Source organism: Panulirus ornatus, chromosome 45 (genome assembly GCF_036320965.1).
Source record: "Panulirus ornatus isolate Po-2019 chromosome 45, ASM3632096v1, whole genome shotgun sequence".
In the NCBI taxonomy this organism is placed as follows: domain Eukaryota; kingdom Metazoa; phylum Arthropoda; class Malacostraca; order Decapoda; family Palinuridae; genus Panulirus; species Panulirus ornatus.
In genome coordinates, this window is record NC_092268.1 from 3765809 (window position 1) to 3790784 (window position 24976).

Genomic DNA, 24976 nt, shown 5'->3' on the forward strand with positions numbered 1-24976 from the left:
ATACATATATATAAACATATAAGTAAACTCATGCTCACACATATAAATACAATGAGAAGTCAAAACATATTCTTTAGGATACGTATGAAGTGAGGGATAGAAAATCAAGCTTGTTCAAAGCTATAGAACAGTATACCATGGAGTTGTGTGCCTTATAATGAACACTGAATGTTCTATGCATATGGCTGCTTGTAAATAGGTAAAATCTAAGAAAAATCATAAATATTATAGAACAAATGTTTTCAAATACCTTATAATTGCTAATCCCATCTATGGGAAAAAAAAAAAAACGGTCAGGTTAAGAGCACATTTTTGATAACAGATGAAAGAATAATTGATGGAGTACATCCAGGGGAAAAATTCATAGTAATCCAGGATGAGACTCAAGGGATGGTTAAGTGATAAGACATGAGTGACAGAGAAGTCGAGCCTACAGGAATCACCTTAAATTCTTACAAAGAACAATATATTCATCTTAGAAACATACATCCATTGCAATTCAGATGACACTCACTGTTCCTCAGATGTGTGTTCTTAATGAAGATGTCACATTTCTTTCTGAAGTCTTCAAAGCCATCTAAATGTTGCGTGGCAGCAATAGTCTTCTGGGCAGTTGAAGCAGTAAGTGTAGAAGGGAGACAACAGGAATACAAGAAATGGAGGATGGTCTCCAAGACAGAGTCTTCCATTCCACATAGAGAATTCCAGTCCATATTTGGCATGCTAGATTCCAAAATGATGCTGTGCACCTCAAACTGAAATGGATATACACAACAGTGAGGGCATTCACGGATATGTTTTATGGCATGGTAGTCCCGACAGTTCTGTGTGGGTACAAGTCATGAACCCTTAATGAAAAAGTGTGAAAGAGGGTAGACCTGTTCGAAATTTAATATCTGAGGAGAATATGTGTGTAAGGAAGGTTAATCAAATAAAAATATGACAGGGTATGGAGGAGGTGTGGAAGCAAAAAATAGTATGTAAGAGATAGCTGAAGAGGGACTGCTGAAATGGTATGAACAAAAGGAGAGGAGGAGTGAAGAAAAGCTGACTAAGAGGGAATACCTGTAGGAAGATAAGGTAACAAGGAAAACAGATGCCTGAGCCTTAGAGTACAAAAGATCCTCGTTTGACTCTTTCCTCAGTTCTTTCTTTTGGAACGTAATACAGGAGGGAGAGATAATAATAACAACAGTTAAAGTAACGGTAATAGCAACAATAATATTATCATTATTCTATTAATGATAATAATAATGATAATAATAATAATAATAATAATAATAATAATAATAATAATAATAATAATAATAATAATAAAAATAATAATAATAATGAAAGCCAGCAAGGTGGCGGGTTTGGATGGTATTGCAGTGGAATTCATTAAAAAGGGGGTGACTGTGTTGTTGACTGGTTGGTGAGGATATTCAATGTATGTATGGTTCATGGTGAAGTGCCTGAGGATTGGCAGAATGCATGCATAGTGCCATTGTACTATGGTAAAGGGGATAAAGGTGAGTGTTCAAATTACAGAGGTAAAAGTTTGTTGAGTATTCCTGGGAGATTATATGGAAGGGTATTGATTGAGAGGGTGAAGGCAAGTACGAAGCATCAGATGGGGAAAGAGCAGTGTGGTTTCAGAAGTGGTAGAGGATGTGTGGATCAGGTGTTTGCTTTGAAAAATGTATGTGAGAAATACTTAGAAAAACAAATGGATTTGTATGTAGCATTTATGGATCTGGAGAAGTTATATGATAGAGTTGATAGAGATACTCTGAGGAAGATATTAAGAGTATATGGTGTGAGAGGCAAGGTGCTAGAAGCAGTGAAAATTTTCATCACGGATGTATTCCCTGCGTGTCGTAGAAGGTGACTAAAAGGGAAGGGAGCGGGGGCTGGAAATCCTCCCCTCTCGTTTTTTTTTTAATTTTCCAAAAGAAGGAACAGAGAAGGGGGCCACATGAGAATATTCCCTCAAAGGTCCAGTCCTCTGTTCTTAATGCTACCTTGCTAACGCAGGGAAATGGAGAATAGTATGAAGGAAGGAAGGAAGGTAAGGCATGTGTATGAGTAGGAAGAGAGGAAAGTGATTGGTTCCCAGTGAATGTTGGTTTGCAGCAAGGATGCTTGATGTCTCCATGGTTGTTTAATTTGTTTATGGATGGGGTTGTTAGGGAGGTGAATGCAAGAGTTTTGGAGTGAGGGGCAAGTATGCAGTCTGTTGTGGATGAGAGAGCTTGGGAAGTGAGTCAGTTGTTGTTCGCTGATGACACAGTGCTGGTGGCTGATTCAGGTGTGAAACTGCAGAAGCTGGTGACTGAGTTTGGTAAAGTGTGTGAAAGAGGAAAGCTGAAAGTAAATGTGAATACGAGCAAGGTTATTAGGTACAGTAGGGTTGAGGGACAAGTCAATTGGGAGGTAAGTTTGAATGGAGAAAAACTGGAGGAAGTGAAGTGTTTTAGATATCTGGGAGTGGATTAGGCAGCGGATGGAACCATGGAAGTGCAAGTGAGTTACAGGGTGGGGGAGGGGGCGAAGGTTCTGGGAGCGTTGAAGAATGTGTGGAAGGTGAGAACATTATCTCGGAAAGCAAAAATGGGTATATTTGAAGGAATAGTGGTTTCAACAATGTTATATGGTAGCGAGGCGTGGGCTATAGATAAGGTTGTTCGGAGGAGGGTGGATGTGTTGGAAATGAGATGTTTGAGGACAATATGTGGTGCGAGGTGGTTTGATCGAGTAAGTAATGAAAGGGTAAGAGAAATGTGTGGTAATAAAAAGAGTGTGGTTGAGAAAGCAGAAGAGGGTGTGTTGAAATGGTTTGGTCACATGGAGAAAATGAGTGAGGAAAGATTGACAAAGAGGATACATGTGTCAGAGGTGGAGGGAATGAGGAGAAGTGGGAGACCACATTGGAGGTGGAAAGATGGAGTGAAAAAGATTTTGAGCAACCAGGGCCTGAACATGCAGGAGGGTGAAAGGCATGCAAGGAATATCATTATTATAACAATAATATACTTTCCTACATAAGTCATCATATGAAGTCTACTAGCATCAAAATCAAAGCATAACAATTTTCATTAGATGATTAGTGGTTTCTTACTAATCTACAAGTTAAACTTATTAAATGTTAAAAGTCATACCTTTCTTCCAGACTTTGCAGTAATGGTAACATCAGAAAAATAGCCATCCGACAGTGCAGGAAGTAGAGAATATGGAAGGTCTGGAGCAATCTCTGGAGTACTTAGCTGGAAAAAAATAGTATAAACAAAACTAAAAAAAAATTTCAAATAGAAATATATTTCAATCTCAGGCAAATGCATGTAATAGCAAGAAATTTCTGTCACACCATCAGAGAGAAATAACATATAAATAGTAACATGTTTTCTACTGACACAATGAAACTGACACTCATTTCAAGGATTACTATATGCAAAAATACTTCTACTTTTGAGGAAGTTAAAGCATATGAATTTAAATGCTTCCTATGGAAGGAATACCTGTAAAAGTAACTATGATATGATTTTAATATGTTGATCTATTAATGTTTTTATGGTTGGGGCATCAGGTGAGACGCAAGGATGTAAATGAGGTATACTGCTATACTCATGCACTGCAATATGAGTCTCACCTTTTCACACTGCAGCATAAACCAGCCATCATAAGTCAACAACATAAGGTCCCGCGACATCACCGGTTGGTCCAGCTGCAAGAAAATTAAATCTAGGTAACAAAACAATGAAATGTTCTTGCTACTCTTTCTAAGAAACACATTACACTTGTACATTTGCACTCTGAACACCACCCATTTCTTCAACATTAAAAACATCAATTCAACATATCATGTGACCCCCTCATGCCCTGGTGCATCTTCCACAATGAAACAATGAACACCTATTCCTAACTGCCCTACAATTACCCTTCCCAGACAAACAAAAATCACCACCATAATTCATCAATTATCATCCTAGCAAAAAAAATGTGCCTGACCTCCTGAGTGCTGCATGAGCTCAAAAAAAGGATCCCGGGAGTTGCAAATTTCAAAGTATTCTACACCTTATTTCGATATCCTCATTCCTCATTTATTTATCAACCAAATTCATATAATGATATGTGCTTTAGCATTCATGCTCAATCATATAGCAACTTACTCTAAACTCAATAATGTGTCCATTGTAGGCAGCAAAGCGCAGTAATGTTCTGTTAACATAACACTGAAGGTTTTGGTAAGTATACACCTCGTACATCTGGCAGGAGAAGAGTGGGAGTGCATCACAGCCATCTGTAACAGTCCAAGTGACATCTCCCGCCTCAGACAGAACAAACTCAGTCCTGCAAAAGAATAGAAAATTTGCTTTGGTATGTTGCAGATTTCTCTTTCCGTTAAAGTCCGTGATATCAGCCTTCTGACTAAAGCTAAGAAATAGCAAATCAGGTTTAAGCTATTCAAATGAAGACTGACATTGTTAAGAAAGTGACAAAACACTTCAAAAACTACTCATACCAAACTACATATCACAATCAGGGAGTCACCAACACAGGATCCATCCTGTTCACAGGAATCAACAAATTCACATGTCAGCTTTAACTAAAACAATCATAAGAAAAAGGCACTGACAGGTGACTATACAAAAGAGGAACAGCCACCAGACAGCTGGTAGTTTAGCCATCAGATAGCTGGCATCAGAGCAATCAGATGACTGACATTACAGCCATCAAATGGCTACCATTCCAGCCATCAGATGATTGACATCACAGCCACAAGATGGCTGATATCACAGCATATTCAAATACCATAAAGGTTTAGTGACAATATCCACCACACCCTACAAAGCATGGTGACCACATTCACCACATCCTACAGGTATTAAAAAGAGAGAAGCAACCATCAGACAGCTGCCATTACAACATTTTTTGAGAAAATATCCAAGAGTCAAAGGAAACTTTCTCTGTAAAACAAACCTGCCAGTCATCTACAAAAGTCTATACTGTACATATGAAAATAACTCATATGTAAAAGGGAGAAAGTAAAACACAATAGTTTCATATGAAACCTTAACAACCTCTGGGTAGAAAAGTTGCTATATTTGTTTTATCATACTCTTAATATAACATCTAACAAAGGCAATCTTAAATACAGGAAAGTTAAAGAAGCTTGAGAATACAAAAGTGCCACTACATAGCACTGCAGAAATCAATATATCAAAACTTAATGGATGGAAATGCTATGAATTTAAGCAAAATATAACATTTGTCATAGTTGATAATGTAATAATCAACATGACTACAAATAAACATAATGTATATAATCAGTATATGATACAATCACTTTTGTGTTTCAATTTTGGCTAGACCTTCCCTAACTATTGAAGTATTAGTGTTGTAGTGAAAGCACACATAAAACACACAATCAGACTTGTAAAAGCATTACTTACACATTCAACATTTTAACTTTCCTATGACTATCAGAAAATAATCTAATCAAGACCTTTGGCACCAATTCTGAAGATGATATTCTAAATTTCAACACAAAAATACCTGAGCCCTGCTTCTATTCATGAAAGTGCACACTATGTACTGTAGAACGAAGTGTATGTCGTGAGATGAAACTTACCCCTCAATTCCTGTTGCTTCTGACGACCCTGACAGTGAGACGCATTCTATTATCTGTAACAATGCAAGGATCAAATTGTAAAAAAGTTAACATGGTTACGTCATATGATACTAATCAATACCAAAAAAAAATTCCCCTTAGCATTGCACAACAAATACTACAAGTTATTAAAGCAAGCATACAAAAGCTATTACAGAGTTTGTAATACTTACAATTATAAATCAAATACCCCTCAAAATATTCTCAAACTCATGACAGCTAGAGACTAAGTGTGAAAGAATGTGGCCTTTTTTGTCTGTTTCCATAGTACTACCTCGCTGAAGCAGGAGATAGCAATACTGTTTTCCTATGGGGTGGGGTAGCGACAGGAATAGATGAAGGCAAGCAAATATGAACATGTACATGTGTATGTTATCTCTGGGGACAGGGGAGAAAGAATAATTCCCATGTATTCCCTGCATGTCATAGAAGGTGACTAAAAGGGGAGGGAGCAGGGGGCTGGAAATCCTCCCCTCTCGTTTTTAATTTTCCAAAAGAAGGGAACAGAGAAGAGGGCCAAGTGAGGACTTCCCTCAAAGGCTCAGTCCTCTGTTCTTAACGCTACCTCGCTAACATGGCGAATAGTATGAAAAAATGTATATGTATGTATATGTCTGCGTATGTGTATGTATATGTGTGTATGTGGGTGTTTATGTATACATATGTGTGTATGTGGGCGTTTATGTATATTTTTTTTTTTTTTTTGCTTTGTCGCTGTCTCCCGCATTTGCGAGGTAGCGCAAGGAAACAGATGAAAGAAATGGCCCAAACCACCCCCATACACATGTATATACATACGTCTACACACGCAAATATACATACCTACACAGCTTTTTCATGGTTTACCCCAGACGCTTCACATGCCTTGATTCAATCCACTGACAGCACGTCAACCCCGGTATACCACATCGCTCCAATTCACTCTATTCCTTGCCCTCCTTTCACCCTCCTGCATGTTCAGGCCCCGATCACACAAAATCTTTTTCACTCCATCTTTCCACCTCCAATTTGGTCTCCCTCTTCTCGTTCCCTCCACCTCCGACACATATATCCTCTTGGTCAATCTTTCCTCACTCATTCTCTACATGTGCCCAAACCATTTCAAAACACCCTCTTCTGCTCTCTCAACCACGCTCTTTTTATTTCCACACATCTCTCTTACCCTTACGTTACTTACTCGATCAAACCACCTCACACCATACATTGTCCTCAAACATCTCATTTCCAGCACATCCATCCTCCTGCGCACAACTCTATCCATAGCCCACGCCTCGCAACCATACAACATTGTTGTAACCACTATTCCTTCAAAACATACCCATTTTTGCTTTCCGAGATAGTGTTCTCGACTTCCACACATTCTTCAAGACTCCCAGAATTTTCGCCCCCTCCCCCACCCTATGATCCACTTCCGCTTCCATGTTTCCATCCGCTGCCAGATCCACTCCCAGATATCTAAAACACTTCACTTCCTCCAGTTTTTCTCCATTCAAACTCACCTCCCAATTGACTTGACCCTCAACCCTACTGTACCTAACAACCTTGCTCTTATTCACATTTACTCTTAACTTTCTTCTTTCACACACTTTACCAAACTCAGTCACCAGCTTCTGCAGTTTCTCACATGAATCAGCCACCAGCGCTGTATCATCAGCGAACAACAACTGACTCACTTCCTAAGCTCTCTCCTCCCCAACAGACTTCATCCTTGCCCCTCTTTCCATGTGTATATGAGTGTATGGGCTATTCTTCATCTGTTTCCTTGCGCTACATTGCTAACACAGGAGACAGCGACTAAGTATAATAAAAAAATCAACAAATAACAATGATAACAATAATAATAAAATTCACTATTCTCCTTATACCATTCTTACATGAGTTCTTGTTATCTGCGTGACGGCTGGATACAGTACACATTTTCTGAACAAATGAGTTAGGGGCTAACTTTATTTGAGTGTACTGAACCTGTTCACTACTGGTAGGGGGCATTACTGGGCTCTGCCTACTTGTGGTCATGCTGTAAGTGAAAAGCTACCACTAATGAGATTGCATTATCTCATAAGCAAACTTCGCACTCCAACGGAGTACATCCTTTCCCTGCTTCTGATTTTAGCACAGCCTTGACACTGCAGAAACACCTTGAGAATAAATCTTTGGGATTATATAATAACAAGACTAATAACAGCAGTGGGAGGAGCAAACACATCACATTAAATTTTTCTTATTCATTGGAAATAGGGTGTGCATGTTAATCATTCTTGAAGTCACCTGTCTTTGCCTTCAGGGAATATGTATGGCCATTAATGCTTGCAGAGTCATCCCAATTATTGTTTCCAGAAACAATAACCTAAACTTTTTCCATACATTGATCAGTATAAGTGGTGATGTCAAGGAAGCCAGGATGAGATCTATGCCCTCGTGTTGAGACAATTTTTCAAAGTGTCACTCTTCCAAGATAACAGATAGTTCTTATGATATCCATAAGTAACCACACAGTATTTGATTGTGACAAAATCACTTACAAAATTGGCATACATATCATGCATGCCTAAAAATAATCCTAAATACCTCACATGCCTGTAAACCTTATATGCCTAGCAGTAGATAAACATAAATAAAGGGAAATAGAAGAGGTATAGAGCATCTCACCAGGTTGAGTTGTATAGTGTTTTATTTAGAAATGATGTTTTTGATAACCGTAATAACATAAAAAACTTGGACATTTTTTGGTATATCTGAGACTCTCCCATATCGTGTCCCTGGCTATCACAACTGCCACAGTGAGAGGGTTAAACTATGGTTTTCAATTCATCTAACTTTTTTTAGCCAGCCTGATAACCTGCAAAGTCCATTATTTTAAGAGTAAACAATAAAGCTGAAGGAAGCTCATATGAAAAGATACACAAATACATGTGTGATATGGGTGTCATTAGAGGATATGATATCGGGAATAAAGAAAAATCATAGTGTACGTGGAGATTTTGCACAGGCCACTACTGTTTGGCAAGTAAAGTTGTAATGCGTGGACAGACTGCATCAAACAGAGTAACAGCTCAAAATCATATCCTCAATTGTAACCTAACATTTCAAGAACCAGCATCAAGCCTTCAATTCCTCCACTAAGGAACTCTACGTACACCCTCATTAATACACTTGTGGTTTTCCAGACTTCTATATTCGTTCTTTCAACTGAAGGTTTTTCATTACTATTAGAATAACAGAATCTTTTCAGTTTTATGAACATCCGCAATCTTGTTCCTGTTTATGGTGCCTTTCTATTAATGAAATCACATTACTCGTACTTGGTTACCTATATTCATTGAGAATTATGAGCTTAATTTCCAACATGATGCTACACTGTCAGTAATAACTATATACTGAAACTTAACATTTAATCTATAAAACAATATAAAGAAAAGAATCATACAAGCCTCTGACGTGCCAATGCCGCCCAGCCCAATACTCAATGTGCAAGTCGCACGCACGAAAATAGATGTACATGATACTTAATATATCTTGCTTCTTGTACTAATGGAAAAATGTTAGTTTTTCAACATTACCGAGTCAATGCTCTTGAAAAACAATGTCTAAACGTAACATAACAGCAATAAATGCACCGATGTAGAATTTCTCTATTAGGCCCAGTGATGAAGACCCAGTCCAAGAGGTGTGAAGTAATGGCCTATCATGACCATATGTAGTGGGTCTCCAGTGGATGATAGACATCAATTTCTAAATCATATTAACATCAGGAATTTAAAAGATACAAATAGGACCTCCATTTGTAGGCGAGGAATAGGAAAAATGCCATTTATAGGAGTTTAAATAAAGGATATGAACCATCTACCAGTACTTAAGTAAATCTCGTGATAAATCATGATAAATTACGTATAGTTACTATAAAAAAGGTAATTGATTTATAAGAAAGTGATTAACGTAGTGTTAATGTCCAGGACCTGAGTCATATATCCCTCTGGCTAGTCAGTTTTATTAACCATTACTAATGCTGTTTTTCGCCCCTTACTCCTATTATCATGTGTAACAAACAACAAACAAGTGATTACAAGCAAACACAACTTAGTTAGTCCAATAAATGGGTCATAAATGACAACCGAGGAGTAATTAGAGTCGGAAATAATATAGACGATGAAGAGGCCTTTGTTAGCAGGGAAGTGGGTCAGGTGAGGCCTGGTCTTGCCCTAGTCTTACAACACCTACAACCTAAGCTTAAGCTTAAGCTTGCCTAGGAAAGCTTGAGCGACAGGAAGCATCCATCCCCAGCTTAACAACAGGTAATCGATGTACATTGACACAAGGCAACATCATAAATTCGGGTGTGTAGTAATTAAAGGGTCATCATCCACGTCCTCTAAGAGGACTAGGGGTAATTTCATGATTATCCTGTATTTGTACAATGGTTGACAGTGCCAATACCTTCCAGGTACCGACGACGCGCGAGTTCTTGTCATGGAATCCTGCCATATTAACGTCGTCTGCAGACCCAACACACCTTCCCGCCATTACGCGGCCATCACTGCCATCTCCTCCTTCAATATCTACTAAAACACTCTCGCCTGACCTCCATCATGCTAGCCATCACTCTAAACTACATCTAATTTATCTAAATCTAATTAACCCTTGATTCTATATCAGTATATTGGTGCTGTAGAAGGTTATAAGTCTCTAAATTGGTCAATGTTTCAGAAAGGTTCGCGAGGACACGTCGCGTTCGTTTGTCTTATGAAAAAATTATGAGTTTATCTCATTTATTTCTTTATTTTAATGATCCTGGAGGATATAATATGGCGTAGTTATATCCATTTATCATTATCTGAGGAGAAATCCCAGGGGGGGAAGCTAAACTGGCCTTAATTACTTGAATGGTAATCAAACGCACCGTGAGACACCATGACTCAACCATGCACGTCATGACCATTGAACTTTGACCTGTTATTATGGCTATGTAAATTATCACAATTATCTTACCTCATTTATCTTTATATTTCATGACATAATTACAAATGGAATGTTATTTTTTTTACCCTTAAAGAAAGCTCAGCTCGCGAAAACGGCGCGGTTCATCAGTTCACATATATTCAAAATAGGTATCTATCTATCTATCTATCTATTTATCTATCTATCTATCTATCTATCTATCTATCTATCTATATATATATATATATATATATATATATATATATATATATATATATATATTATGGGTATAAACCAAGATATAAGCAGCTGTAGTTTCAATGTTTATTATTTTTCTTAGTGTAATATACATTACAAAATCTTAAATGTATATATATTATATACTATATACACTGTCTTTTACTCAGGTACACTGACTCATGTTATAATGTAGGTACACTGTTTGCACCATGAAAAATGTAGGTGATTCCATATTCCTACAGACATACTGTACATTATATACAAGGACATGTTAATATACTGAATACTACACACAGATACACTGTATTAACCCACACTAATACACTAGATGCTGTACACTGACTCATACTGATACTGTGGACATTGTACACTGATTAACACTGGTCATTATACTGACAATAACACACTAGATATTGTACACTGACTGACACTGACACACTGAACAGTTTGAACAGCTCATTTCAGTACAATGAACAGTGTATACTGATATAAATAAATGTAATAAACACCATAAATAACTCTATTAATTCAATGTGAAGCATGTAATGTCATACTGACACAATTAACACTATACACTGAATCTATTAATAAATGAACACTGATCACTAGATCAGTCATGCAATGAGAACTAGACACTTATTCATGTAATGAATAATATACACTGAATCTATTACAATGATAACTATACACTGAATCACACTGATACAATGAACACTGTACAATGAATGATACAACATTACACAGTGAATCATACACTCATACAGTGATCACTATACACCCATACAGTGACCACTGTACACCCATACAGTGATCGCTGTATACTGCGTCATACTGATACAATGAATACAACACTGACTCATACATTAAGTACTGTATAACTCGTTCGTACAGTATACATCGCCTTGATTCGTACAAATACAGTTACTACAAATACAGTAAACACCTTAAACAGACAGACAGCAATACGATGCGAAGTGACAATTAAGTTACAGTGAATGCTATATAATAACATATACATAAAGTTCTACTGTATACTGACACATAGGTACAATAAATATATCATACTGACTCACATGAAGACATAGGACCTTATAATGATTCATATTTATATGAATGATCATTAACTTGTAACTATATTGAGCAAAACATGCTAGTAATACATCATTTTTCTTCAATACATGGTCGCCGTTTCCCGCGTTAAGCGAGGTAGCGTTCCTCTCTTCTCTTCTTGGGTACCTCCAAACACGTCTAACTCCCCCCCCCCCCCCCCCCACACACACACACACACACCTTGAGCCTTTGGGGAGGATGGGTACTCCCCGCTTGGCTCCTTCTTCTGTTCCTTCTTTTAGATGTTGAAATACAAGATGGGGGAGGGGTTCCACCCCCACCCCCCGCCCCAACCCCTTTAGTCGCCTTTTGAGCGACACATAAAGAAAACAGGAGGCAGGATTCTTTCTCCCCCTAGTCCCAGGGGTCACTTTTACATATCTGGTGTTGGGCCTGCCTGACCAGTAGGGTGTTGCGGAGTGCCAACTGTAGCGTCAGTTCTGCCTAGTGTATGACCACGTGTAGCGTCAGCTGTATGACCACGTGTAGTGCCAGCGCTGCCAAGTGTATGACCACGTGTAGCGTCAGCTGTATGACCACGTGTAGTGCCAGCGCTGCCAAGCATGAGCACGTACTCGTTTTCCTCCGCCTTCATGAGTGGACGACTGACAGTACAGCAGTCGTCTCTGTCCTGGTCGTCCCCAGAAGAACATGCGCCGTTCTTCCCCGGGAAGGTGTCAGAGAGCTGGAAGGTCGGGGGAGGAGGGACAGGTGGTGGGGCTGCCTGGAGGAAGGCAGGGTCCTCATAGATGGTGTCTGGGGTCAGCTGGCTCATGACTACCACCTGGTTATCCCGGCTGGTGATTGGTCGACGGCGTCGCGCACGGACGAGCAGACACGTGAGGACGAACACCATGATAATGGCTATACCACTTCCGCCCACGAAGCTATACAGCCCCGTCTTCAGCAGGGAACTATCCCTCATCTCTTCTGGATAGGGAGGGAGGGACGTGGTGGACGGCCGGTGGAGCCAAGGTGGAAGGTTGTCCTCCACACAGGTCGGGTGGAGGACGATCTCCAACATCTCCACCAGACGTTGGCGTGTGGAAGAGACCTGGTCCACGTCCTCCGTGTGGTTACGAGGGTCAGGGGCGTGGTCACCGTCTTCAGAGAGGAGGAGCATCTGGTTGGAGTGGATGTGGTGTTGGTAGAAGGAGCAGGGTAGGTTGGACAGCGCTCCACGCTGCAAGACCAGCGTGCTGTTCGTAATGGCGACGGAGGTTTTATTATGTAGTGTGATAGCCAGCTGGGGCATGTCGGCCACCTGGCATCTATCCAGCACCAGCTTAGCCCGTCCGAAGAGGTTCACAGCCCCGGCTGCCAGCTGTCCGAGGATGACCTCATGAAACACGAGGTCTTCCTTGGACGTGGCTGTCAGACGTAGCGCGCCCTTACCCACCTGACCTATCGTTGAACTGACCACATACACAGGATATTTACCTTTAGTTCCTCCCTTCACTAGTAGGTCCTTCCTACCCAGGGGTCCTTCCAGGAGTCCTACAGAGGATTGCCGGATCTCCAGGTACTTCAGGCTCTTCACATTTCCCAGCAGCTCTGAGGATATGCGTCCTACGTAGCATTTCGTGAGTCGAAGTCCTGCACTCTGCTTCCCGCTGAAGAGTCCAGCGGGTAAGGAGTCCACAGTGACGTTCACCAGACCCACACCTGAGGATAGGGACACCAGTCAGATATCCTACTGAGGACAAAAGGCACCAGACAGATCAATTAGTGAGGGAAAAGGAGCCACATAGCCCTCCTACTGCGAAAACATGCACCAAACAGACTTACTGTGGACACGGGCGCCATTCACATTAAACTTGTCTTTGTAAGGCATTAGTCTTACCTCTGACAGCACTGATCAATGATCTATATTCGTCAGATGTTAACAATTCATGATTACGCCAATAAAGACAACGGTCATTACTATAACTTAGCTTACCATAATATTTATGATGTTTACACACATTTTCTTTGATGGTAATAACATACGTTTTCTCTCATGTCAACTTCTAAGCAAGATTTGATCAATTAATTAGAAGTTTGTCTATCAAAAGCTGTATTTTGCTTCAATACCCACTTGTCATGTTGCTGTTGGACTATAGTGAATGACTACTCGTTTATCTTTAAACATTTGAACAAGATATAGCTTAAACATGGCTAAAACATGATTTCACTTATTGTATGGGTCATGTTAAACTTGAGTGTTCTTATATAATATGGGAAGCTATAATTAAACTTAAGTATCTAGACTTTATGACCACAGCTTTTTTCAAGATAATCATAATGTTATGGATCAGTTTATTTATTATTCTTATCATTATATTAGACGGAATGATGAGATGTGATCAGAATAGCATATCATAATATGATCGAAAGCAGCCATAGACTGAGGTCATAGTATAATGAAAAAATAGTTTGATTAATCCATTACTTTACTAGTTCTCTCTAACTTCTTAGTCTGGTTTTAAATAAAGATATCTGAACGGTTAGGTTAGATATTGTATTTACTCCTGCGTGCAGGAGACATTTTAGAATTTATTTCCCACTTGAGCAGGACTTACCAGCGAAGACATGTTTCCACTTAGCATGGAAGCCATGGAGGAAGGGCGCTGTCTCTGGCAGCCAGAGCTTGTTCACTGACCAGATGTCCAGGGCACAGGAGTGGTATTGCCGCCATTGCTCGATGAATCCTTCCTTCACCACTAGGGACGCCACAGCCTCCACCCTCACGTACGTCTTGTACGCCATTTCCTCCTGTGCCGCTTCGAACACAGCCTCCGTCAGCATCACCTCCTGCACACACACAGTACGCGCTTTGATGATGTGTGTCTGTGTCTACATATAAGTAAATATACTGTACATATACTCAAAGTGACCACACATTAACGTGTAGAACCCTCACCTCATAACACATAGTGATCACCAAACTGGACGACATTAAGGGCTAATGTGGGTAATCACTATTAACAGGGATGCTAAACTGTTCAATTCACGACCTCAAATTACTGTATCTTTACACCACTTGACACTTGTTAACATCTCACTGGACAGATGTATATATATACACTGTACTTGACCAGGTAGGTTACGTGGCCATGCCATCCGCGCCCTCAAACAACTTAATTCATCAGAAGCGTAACGACCCAGCTTGTGATGCAAGCTATAGCTGAGATGAATTACGAGAAGTAATTATGTATTAGGAGGCTCCTGGCCTGCATGACTCCCATACTGAATGATGAATAATACATTGTAAAACTACAGTAAGAGGAAGATCATATACATTCCTCGTAATGGATGTAGATTTACCATGCAACACAGGCGGAAGGGAAGGAAAAAAAAAAATGCTTTTTGCTCTGCATGACGGACGAGGGAAGGAAAAATGGGTCGTACAGCTACTTAGTAGTCGGAGCGTCGACTGCTTGGGATGGCGGGCCCAGCTGCAGCCAGCACAGAAGGACGCCATATTGTCATTGTGGTACCATACTGGACCCGACCAGCAGACATGTTGCTCTTTACATGTCTCATGGCTCATGACTGGGGGTCGTCTATCACCACTGGTGAAGGATGATGTATTCTATCACCTCCAATATCGTCTACATTGGTTGGACTTGAAGAATTAATAGGAATAAAGGTAGCTATTTGTTGACCCTCATCTGCACTACCACACAGCACCTGCTGTGGATGAGGGCCGCCTGAAGTACGTACTAACTGGCGCACTTAAGACTCCTCAGTGTTAAGACAATGACATAAAAAACACATCTATGGCTTCCTCACACCGTACCTCGTTAACTAGGGTCATTTCCCTGCCTAACAGCTCACCTGATTGGCTGTCTCGTTGCAGATAACACGGTATTCCCTTGCAGCGGGGTTCTGAAGCCAACAGTAGCACCCACGCCCACACCCAAGCTCCTCCGGTACGCCCACAGCCACGCCCATAGCCGCCCACGGCACCAGTGCTACAATGATGGTCCAATACATCATGGCCAGCTGGTAGCAAGTCCTGTAGACGTAGAAATATTCTCAGAATATTATGGTGTTCAAGGCGTCACTACGTAGAAGAATATTGTGGAGGTTGTTAGATGATGAAAACTTAGTAACACTAAAGATGAAGTGTTGTAGATGTTGATGATGATGATAGAATACGCTAGAAATTAAATATTAAGTTCTACCAAGGTGGAAGATACAATAGCCACTGTATCAGGGAGATGGAAGGGAAGGGAGGCCATGAAATGTATATTATATTAATAAATCATAATCATGCTTTTATAATAGTTCAGTGTATTTAGCAGGAATGAGTTAAACATCTTCCACCACACTTTATACTAGTCTTCAGTACGTTTAAGTAATTCTGGTTAGGTACAGACTCGTAGTGAAGCTAAATTTTTACCCTTAGTGAGGCCCTGGCTGACATCAGATTAGAATCAGGGAATTTCATTTACTTATTTACACTCTGTTGCTGCTATGTTCCACCTACAGACATGTCTGACACAGGAAATGTTAAAGACGAACATGGAGGCCAAAATCACCACTGCTGATCATCTCTTGCCATTATTTTTACGACAGTTTTTAAGTTTGCATTTTGAGATATGTCTGACACGGGTCACACTGGAGGTTTGAGAGGGAGAGACAGACACACACACACACACATCCTGTCTCCATCAACCATTTGCGTCATCCATTATCACGAACTGCGACAAACAGAGGTCACCACTGTGTATGAATGTGGTTACCTAACACTTAACATCTGAGACTTTCCACTGTTAATAGAAGAATTGTACCAATGACGTGTCGCAGTGGAACTCTTGTGTGTGTCTGGATTACCTTACTGCACTATCATATGAAGGTATGGATTACATTATCCCTCTGTATGAATGCATGGATTACATTAAGTCAAAATGCTAATGTATGGATAACCTAGGACCTATATAGGAATATTATTAGTTAGTTATCAAACGATCAAATATGATAATGGATCGAATCAGGATTCGTTGGATCTGCTTCATTCAATGATAAACATTTGGGTTGATTAAACTTTGAAATATCTTGATGTATTTTGCTTGATATGGGATTTCGTTTAATAAATCTTGTGTATTATGGAGTCTTGCAATTAAACCTCTATAATTACTTACTGTTGAATATTGTTAGAATATCACTTTCAATAATGGATAATGGAATCTTGGGTTAGAGTAGGAACGGTTTACGTGTTTGTGGTAACCCAAATTCTAGGAGGCATTATTAAACATTTCCTTCTACCATCACACTGGTCTTGGTTGAAATGATCAGACATTAACAATGAACACAAGAACTTACACGTAGGAACAGTCAGATGTTCTTTATAACATAGACCAAAAGCCTCGTCACCACACATCATGAAGCACAAAGATCTTTTTGAAAACACCCAGAAATAATCAATTAATTTTATATCTGAGCTAAAGTGAGATGATGATAATGGCTACACAATTTCTCCACCAAGGAGGAGAGAAGAGAAAGCAGTGAGTTGAATACAGTGAACAGTTTTTCTAAGATACAGCACAAGTAACATTCTGAGGTCATACACAGATTCTGGTTAAAAAGGATGTAAATAAGTTTCTGGGAAATGTAGGGAGTATACATAGTTGTTAAGTATACTATATTTTCATTTATGGTTACGGGTTTGTTTTATTATTTCTTAGTCTTGAAATACAGACACTATTTATTATTTCTTAGTCTCGAAATACAGCGAAATACAGACACTAGTTATTATTTTTTAGTCTAGAAATACAGACACTATCTATTATTTCTTAGTCTTGAAATACAGCGAAATACAGACACTATTTATTATTCTTTAGTCTTGAAATACAGATACTATTTATTATTTCTTAGTCTCGAAATACAGCGAAATACAGACAATATTTATTATTTCTTAGTCTTGAAATACAGACACTAAGGCAGCTAGGCTAGGAAGATGACGGAAAACGTGAGGTAAACACAAGACCTAACCTAACCTAGGCTGCTGCTGTATTGTCTTGCGAATATTATAAATTGATGACTGGTAAAGAATTATCCTTATATTTGATAGGTAAATGACGTGGCTATGATAGATAATTACTTGGACATGAAACATTAAAGTTGGTTGTAAATAATTTAATGATTCACTTTGTAGAACAGTGAATCAACATCGCTGATTTTCATTTTATCGATCAGGCATTTCGAAACAGTATAAGTTTGTTTACAATGGTAGATATTTCAGTAATTATTTCCTGCCTAACTAAGACGAAAAACATTGTGTATTTCCTTTGTTAATTTCAGTAAGCTAAAATTCTGTTCAGCAGATGAATTTCTTGAGGAAAACTAGCTAATACAAATGAAAGATGCAACATGTTTGTTCTCAATGTTTTTGATTAACTAATAAAAAGCCTATCATTTATTTTGTTTATTTGTTTTTCACACATTTGGCTGCCTTCCATTCATGCTTTGGCATCAGTAATGTTTTGATAAAGTAATAACATGAACGAAGAGACACTGGTTTGCAATATATTACAATTGTACACTTAACATTGTATAAGGGAATAATTCATTATAATTAGTGTAATAACTATCTATTTACTCTCAATGTTTATTATTTATATATAGACTCACTGTAGTGAGGCGGGTTCATGTTGGTCCTCACTGTGAGGGGAAAGAAACATGTGAAGTGGTTGCCTCTGTCTTACTCATTCCAACTTAAGTAACCTTCAGAAACTGATATAGTTCATGATTACTATTCTTCCTTCCTCTTAAAAAAAAAAATTATTTTTGTGTGTAATGTTTCAAGGCTCCAAAATCTCCTCTGAGCAAATGCCATGCATTAATTTGGCACTAGATAGTAACCTAACTCACACACACACAGGTTGTGAATGTACCAGTTTTCTGTGTCCGGTTTCAATATTCTTGATCTATTGACTGCTGTTTTAATATATATTTCTGCTAAGATGATGTGTCATCAGCAAAGGCGGCAAGGAAGTTATAAATTGAATAATAACCCTGAGTGTTTTTATATTTAAGGTTTAGTAGTAACATAAGTCTGCTGGTCACCAAGATAGCACAGGTGGAGTACATGAATGTTGTACTCCAGTACAATTGGAAGAATACGCTTGATTATCAAAAATGATTGACATATATTGATTTAGGTGAACTATGTAAGCCCATGAATGATTTTTTCTCTTATTTCAGATCTAGTGGGTGAGCAGCAATGGAGAATATTGAACTAAATCACCACAAGTTAGGCAATGAGGTTGCATTGACCGGCAGAAACAACTGCAATATGTCACCAGATAAGGTGAGGAATTTCCTAATTACTTCATTATTTTTTTATTGTAGGGAAACTTATTCTCTTCACTGACACTATCAAAATATTAAAGAGAGTTTGACTGCAAAAATGCATTGCACTTCTTGTGTCTGAAAAGGTTTGATGTTAGAAAAATGAAGAAAAGGAGATAAACTCTCTAGTGACATTTTGATAGGCTGGTGAATGTCTTAAGATACAGACGCCACTGTAATGGTTTAATATCTTAGTTTATCTCTAATGCAATCTTTGTGCCTAATGTAAGAAATGGTACAAGAGTGTTATTTTGCCTTACTACCCTTTAAAACTATCTTTTGATAAGTGACTCATTATTAGTAGGGTCACATGACACAGGGAAAATGTAGCTTTGAATATTAGGTTAGGTTAGGTGTTTTGTAGAAGTGTATTACACTTTCCCTGATCATCATACCCCTCCCCGCTACATGCATTACTATTTGTTAAGAGAGAAAAATCCACCCAATGCTTTAAGGTCAATAAATTTTTTAGTAAGAGGAATTTATTGTTAAGCATTTCGCCCATATCCATAATTCATATCTGGGTTCCTCTTAAGCTAGAATTTGACCAGTCATTTACCAAGTTTACGACGCCAAGGAAGTATTAATATTAATTGCAAAACATTGAAGATATGTGAAATTATTTACTTTGATATGTCGCATGTAAACAAAAGCAACAATCCACAAATGCCATGATGATAACTGACTCTCATAACGTTTGCTGGAAGTCAGTTATCCGGAAGGCTGGAATTTCAACACCATGGGTTATCTTGAGAACCATGTTATGTGCCGCCTCAACTGTTGTAATAAACTGCCTCCATTATGTATTTCTTCTTCAGTGAACTATGAGTAATGTTATTGAATTAATGATAAGGTGAAGCAAGTGCTGTGTGGCAGGTAAGTGGTACCCTCTGGTAAAATGCTTGTGTTCCTATCTCCATTGCTAAGGTTCTTTAGATTTTTATGTGTTTAGACTGAATATAATGGGTCTAGCTGCTAGCTTTTATGATATATGATTTTCTAAGGTGCTTTTATATCATCTGAAATAGGTATTTAAGAACTTAACCACATGCACAACACATGTGTGTGTATGATAATTGATATTCCTATGAACAAAGTAATTCATCCAAAAATGCATATTGATTACTAACAACCAAACAAGCAGTTGGGTTATATTTTAACACCTTTTAGGACTATCCAGAATGTGAAAATGTTCATCACAGAAAACATCTGGGATTCAGTGTATTATTTTGGATAGTGATTCATAATGTAGTTTTTAGTCACCTATATATTATGAGCTTATAGCTTACCCATTATACTGAGTGGATACCTTTGTTTTAATAGTCATTTAGACCGTTTTGATTGTGTATTGAGTACATAACATTGTTTTATTAGTCTTTAAGACCGTTTTGATTGTTTATCAAATAATTGCTGATGTGCTTATGATGTTCTAAGTATATATGCTCCGTTAAGGAAGAGTAAGAGCTACGTGACAGCACGTCGATCCGGTATACCACATCGTTCCAATTTTACTCTGTTCCTTGCACGCCTTTCACCCTCCTGCATGTTCAGGCCCCTGTCGCTCAAAATCTTTTTCACTCCATTCTTCCACCTCCAATTTGGTCTCCCGCTTCTCCTCGTTCCCTCCACCTCTGACACAGACACGCACACCCATATATATATATATATATATATATATATATATATATATATATATATATATATATATATATATATATATATATATATATATATATTTTTTTTTTTTTTTTTTTTTTTTTGCTTTGTCGCTGTCTCCCGCGTTTGCGAGGTAGCGCAAGGAAACACGAAAGAAATGGCCCAACCCACCCCCATACACATGTATATACATACGTCCACACACGCAAATATACATACCTACACAGCTTTCCATGGTTTACCCAGACGCTTCACATGCCCTGATTCAATCCACTGACAGCACGTCAACCCCGGTATACCACATCGATCCAATTCACTCTATTCCTTGCCCTCCTTTCACCCTCCTGCATGTTCAGGCCCCGATCACACAAAATCTTTTTCACTCCATCTTTCCACCTCCAATTTGGTCTCCCACTTCTCCTCGTTCCCTCCACCTCTTACACATATATCCTCTTGGTCAATCTTTCCTCACTCATTCTCTCCATGTGCCCAAACCATTTCAAAACACCCTCTTCTCTCTCAACCACGCTCTTTTTATTTCCACACATCTTTCTTACCCTTACGTTACTTACTCGATCAAACCACCTCACACCACACATTGTCCTCAAACATCTCATTTCCAGCACATCCATCCTCCTGCGCACAACTCTATCCATAGCCCACGCCTCGCAACCATACAACATTGTTGGAACCACTATTCCTTCAAACATACCCATTTTTGCTTTCCGAGATTTTCGCCTCCTCCCCCACCGTATGATCCACTTCCGCTTCCATGGTTCCATCCGCTGCCAGATCCACTCCCAGATATCTAAAACACTTTACTTCCTCCAGTTTTTCTCCATTCAAACTTACCTCCCAATTGACTTGACCCTCAACCCTACTGTACCTAATAACCTTGCTCATATTCACATTTACTCTTAACTTTCTTCTTTCACACACTTTACCAAACTCAGTCACCAGCTTCTGCAGTTTCTCACATGAATCAGCCACCAGCGCTGTATCATCAGCGAACAACAACTGACTCACTTCCCAAGCTCTCATCTACAACAGACTGCATGCTTGCCCCTCTTTCCAAAACTCTTGCATTCACCTCCCTAACAACCCCATCCATAAACAAATTAAACAACCATGGAGACATCACACACCCCTGCCGCAAACCTACATTCACTGAGAACCAATCACTTTCCTCTCTTCCTACACGTACACATGCCTTACATCCTCGATAAAAACTTTTCACTGCTTCTAACAACTTGCCTCCCACACCATATATTCTTAATACCTTCCACAGAGCATCTCTATCAACTCTATCATATGCCTTCTCCAGATCCATAAATGCTACATACAAATCCATTTGCTTTCTAAGTATTTCTCACATACATTCTTCAAAGCAAACACCTGATCTACACATCCTCTACCACTTCTGAAACCACACTGCTCTTCCCCAATCTGATGCTCTGTACATATATATATATATATATATATATATATATATATATATATATATATATATATATATATATAATTTCATGGAGAGAATTTACTAGTCTTGTAAGCTTTACGAGCTTCACTCCTCACATTCCAGTGGCATTAACAACAGGTCTCCTTCATAGAGATGTTGTTAAATCATTTTAACAACTTTTACTTCAAGTATTTTTTCCCTTAACCTTACCTGAATGAATATATTATCAGAAATGAATAGTAGTTTTGCTGAAATGTGATGTGTTTCATTGTAAAATAGGATAAGAAGTACATGAAAACAAAATACTTTACCTTACTATACTAATCCATTGTTCAAGAGCTGTTACTCGGTTTTTTTTTTTTTTTTTTAATTGTTTTCGATTAAAATATTGTTGTATTACAGTGATATTCTATTCATATCTGGTTGATGTGATACATTCACGGAATTGGAATATTTTTGCTGAAATGACGTACATATGACAGTGGAAAGTGGGATCAAATTATGACGAAAACAATCGACTTTCGTTTTCTTTCGTTGTCTAAAAGATGTTGCCGTAATCACTTTTCCAATGGCTTTCAGTTGAGAAAAAAAAAACTTGTTACAATAATATTCTATCCTAATTAATTTGAATAGATATTTAAATGGAAATATACAATACTTTTGGTGAAATTCCCCGCGTTTCAGTGTCATGTGCCGTAATGAAAAATGGTAAACAACTTGTCTTTAGCACTCGGTAATGTAGGTTGTGTTGACCTTACAGCAAGGATGAGCAGTTATCATGACATGTGTTGACCTTACAGCAAGGATGAGCAGTTATCATGACATGTGTTGACCTTACAGCAAAGTTAGGTTGCACCGAGGTTGAACTTTTAGTCTGCACCGAGGTTGAAGTTAGGCTACACCGAGGTTGAACTTAGTCTACACCGAGGTTGAAGTTAGGCTACACCGAGGTTGAACTTAGTCTACACCGAGGTTGAAGTTAGTCTACACCGAGGTTGAAGTTAAGCTGCACCGAGGTTGAAGTTAGTCTACACCGAGGTTGAAGTTAGTCTACACCGAGGTTGAAGTTAGGCTGCACCGAGGTTGAAGTTAAGCTGCACCGAGGTTGAAGTTAGTCTACACCGAGGTTGAAGTTAGTGTACACCGAGGTTGAAGTTAGTCTACACCGAGCTAGTTATGCTCAAAACGTTTATTCTTCTTTTTTTTTCGAAATTATGGAAGGAAAATCGTGATTTAGACTGACAGACAGACCAACAAACACGACTTGGTTCGTCCCGGAACTACATAAATACCGGACCATTTGACCATTAAAAACGAGGCTACGATTTTACATAATCTGAGTTATTATTGGTCGAGAAGGCGCTTAACTACCCTATCACAGAACAACATGAGCTCATTAAATTAAGCCTCAGGACCTAAACATGTCTTACCAGCGGGTCACACTCGGTCCACACTGTAGCCAAGAGTATCTTGTTTACTGTAGCAGTTGTATGGTACTGTAGCAGGAGGAGTCCGGTAGCCACACTCACTCACAACCCCTGGGCCACTTCGCGTTGAATGACTCTCGCCCACGCCGACCCCGGGTTCTTGAAGGAAGCCCAAAGGTCATCTGGGATCAAGTGATTCACAACTGAAATGGCGTGACGTCAATGCCTCCCACATAGTACTTTGGCCCTCAATTATTTGATTATTTTTTTTTTTCGTGTAGGTTCGTGTGTAGATGTGCTAGCGATGTGTCTGTACCTGGACCCCTTCTCCCCCTCATAACGTGTCCCTGGACCCTCCTCCCCCCTCATAACGTGTCCCTGGACCCCCTTCCCCCCTCATATCATGTCCCTGGACCCTCCTCCCCCCTCATAACATGTCCCTGGACCCCCTCATAACATGTCCCTGGACCCCTCCTCCCCCCTCATAACGTGTCCTTGGACCCCCTCCCCCTCATAACGTGTACCTGGACCCCCCTCCCCCTCATAACGTGTCCCTGGACCCCCTTCCCCCTCATAACGCGTCCCTGGACCCCCTTCCCCACTCATAACGTGTCCCTGGACCCTCCTCCCCCTCATAACATGTCCCTGGACCCCCTCATAACATGTCCCTGGACCCCTCCTCCCCCCTCATAACGTGTCCTTGGACCCCCTCCCCCTCATAACGTGTACCTGGACCCCCCTCCCCCTCATAACGCGTCCCTGGACCCCCCTCCCCCTCATAACGTGTCCCTGGACCTCTCCTCCCCCCTCATAACGTGTCCCTGGAGCCCCTCATAACGTGTCCCTGGACCTCTCCTCACCCCTCATAACGTGTCCCTGGACCCCCCTCCCCCTCATAACATGTCCCTGGACCCCTCCTCCCCCCTCATAACATGCCCCCCTGCGCCCCCTCCCTCATGACACAGTACCTCACAAATGTGAAACCATTTCTCTTGTCAGGAGCGCGGATGCGCCAAGTGTGGCACGATAAGGGATGAGGGTTAAGATAAACCTTATCTATAAGGGAATGGGGGTTTGAGATAAGCCTATAAGGAGTTTGGGTCCCCACGCGATAGCGTGAGGTTAGAATACGTTCACATCAACCGGAAAGCAACAACTTTG

General features: G+C 39.6%; 2 protein-coding genes across 2 annotated transcripts in view; both read right to left on the reverse strand.

The window, feature by feature from the left end:
- LOC139762835 (uncharacterized) overlaps positions 1–10303 on the reverse strand; it is a 33085-nt gene extending 22782 nt beyond the window's left edge. Inside the window, exons 1-6 of the mRNA XM_071687989.1 lie at positions 10085–10303; positions 5612–5664; positions 4149–4329; positions 3629–3703; positions 3141–3245; positions 515–755 (exon numbers count right to left, since the gene is read on the reverse strand). Coding sequence (XP_071544090.1) covers positions 515–755; positions 3141–3245; positions 3629–3703; positions 4149–4329; positions 5612–5664; positions 10085–10171 — 742 coding nt within the window. The 5' untranslated portion in view covers positions 10172–10303. The remainder of the gene's footprint in view (positions 1–514; positions 756–3140; positions 3246–3628; positions 3704–4148; positions 4330–5611; positions 5665–10084) is intronic.
- Positions 10304–12171: 1868 nt separating this feature from the next.
- Positions 12172–23947, reverse strand: LOC139763012 (uncharacterized). The gene is made up of 4 exons (XM_071688549.1): positions 23819–23947; positions 15755–15935; positions 14497–14728; positions 12172–13600 (listed from the first exon to the last, which is right to left on the reverse strand). The coding sequence occupies exons 2-4, from the start codon at positions 15914–15916 to the stop codon at positions 12309–12311; spliced, it is 1686 nt and encodes a 561-aa protein (XP_071544650.1). The 5' UTR covers positions 15917–15935; positions 23819–23947; the 3' UTR covers positions 12172–12308.
- Between the last annotated feature and the right edge of the window lie 1029 nt (positions 23948–24976).